The sequence below is a fragment of the Haemorhous mexicanus genome, chromosome 9, assembly GCF_027477595.1.
Source record: "Haemorhous mexicanus isolate bHaeMex1 chromosome 9, bHaeMex1.pri, whole genome shotgun sequence".
Classification (NCBI taxonomy): Eukaryota; Metazoa; Chordata; class Aves; order Passeriformes; family Fringillidae; genus Haemorhous; species Haemorhous mexicanus.
In genome coordinates, this window is record NC_082349.1 from 30,291,580 (window position 1) to 30,293,279 (window position 1,700).

A 1,700-nucleotide genomic window follows, 5' to 3' on the forward strand; every position below is an offset into this window, starting at 1 on the left:
GTTTATTTCTTATGTTAGAAGTGAGCAATTCTGGGAGATGAAGGTGATGGTTTTACATTCTGTTACCTTGTCAAATGTGATGCCAGCTTTATGCACCACCAGAGGAGGATCCTCACAGCAGAGCCAACGGTGCTTAAACACAGGTTCAGAGGCAGATGAGTGACTCTGAACTGAGGCACAGCAATGTTCAGCTCCAGGATACCAAGGCTGATTGCATTACTGAACACAATTTACCAGCAACCAATAAGTTCCTTGCTTACACTCTGTAGTTTACTTAGTGAAGTCCCAGTTACTTTGGCAGAAACAACTCTGCCAGTTGGTGCAAAGGCTCTGCACAGAAAGGACTGGTTTGCTGCTGCCTGAGCTCAGCAGCCACACTAAGTTCTTCCCTGTTCTGCCTTGCACCACACATTTTGTGTCTTCCTCCTTTCCCAAGCGCTCTCCAGCAACTTTTATGTGCACCCCTCTAGAGGGAGGCCCTTTTCAGGCCAAACAGGCAACACAAGATGAGATATCCGGCTCCACAGTCCACTCAGCTTATCTGTGTCCATGCCATTGTAAGAACTAGGAACATCTGAACTGCTGAACTTTGCCCAGAGGAAATCCCGGACCTTCTCCTCCACTTCTTGAAAGGTGAGGCTCTTTCTCAGTGCCTGCTCGTCCAGGAGAACTGTCAGCACAAGGGCCACGTCCTTAAACGCTGCGTTCTCATGGTCACAGTACTTGTAAAAGATTAAGGTGGAGCCTGCAGGCAGTGACTCAAATCGATGCACCACTGCCACCTTCCTGCCTTCACTGAACCCAGAGCTGAGCTCTGTGTCCACCTCCAGCTTGACAATGTCACTGTCCAGCACAGCCTTGTCCACCCCGTCGATGCTGATCGTGGTGGCATTCTGGGACGAGGCAAAAGCATTGGCAGCATTGGCAATCTCATTGCTCAGGCACCTCAGGGCCTTCTCATCTCCCTGGCCAGCTGTGAGCAGCTGCATAGCAGGCTCCAGATGCACATGGGAACCCTCCCGGGAGCTGCAGGCAGTGACCCTAATGCTGGGACAGCCCCAGAACCCTCCCGGGAGCTGCAGGCAGTGACCCTAATGCTGGGACAGCCCCAGAACCCTCCCGGGAGCTGCAGGCAGTGACCCCAGTTTAAAGGTAGAGATGATGTCTGTGGGCTGGAGAGTTACAGGTAGGGTGTGGGAGCTGAGTAGGTTTTTAGGGATTTTTTTTGAATTTTTTTTTTTTTTTTAGGTTTTCTTCAGGGCTTTTTAAGGTTATTTTAGGGCTTTTTGCAGAAGTTTTTTTGTTTTGGTTTGGCTTGGTTTTTTTAAAGGAATTTTTTGGGAATGTTTAGAATACCTATAGGGCTTTTCCAGGACTTTTAAATGATATTTTTAGGGTGTTTTAAGGGCTTTCTTACTACTTACTAGAATTTTTTGGGTTTTTTTGGGTTTTTTTGGGAGGTATTCTTGGGGCGTTTTTAGGACTATTTAAAAATTTTTATGCCTTTTTTAGGACTTTTGAGGGCATGTCGAGGACTTTTTTAGGACTAGGGTATTTCTAGGGATTTTGAGGGAATTTTTAGGTGTTTTTTTAGGGTCTTATCAAGGTATTTTAAGGATTTTTGGGGTATTTTTAGTCTTCTCTAAGGAACTTTTTGTTGGGTTTTTTTTAAGCTTCTTTGGGGATTTATAGGGGTGTTT

General features: G+C 46.2%; 1 protein-coding gene across 1 annotated transcript; it reads right to left on the reverse strand.

The window, feature by feature from the left end:
- Positions 1-450: 450 nt before the first annotated feature.
- On the reverse strand, positions 451-989 carry LOC132331416 (torsin-1A-interacting protein 2-like). The gene has a single exon (XM_059854857.1). The coding sequence runs from the start codon at positions 987-989 to the stop codon at positions 453-455; it is 537 nt and encodes a 178-aa protein (XP_059710840.1). The 3' UTR covers positions 451-452.
- Between the last annotated feature and the right edge of the window lie 711 nt (positions 990-1,700).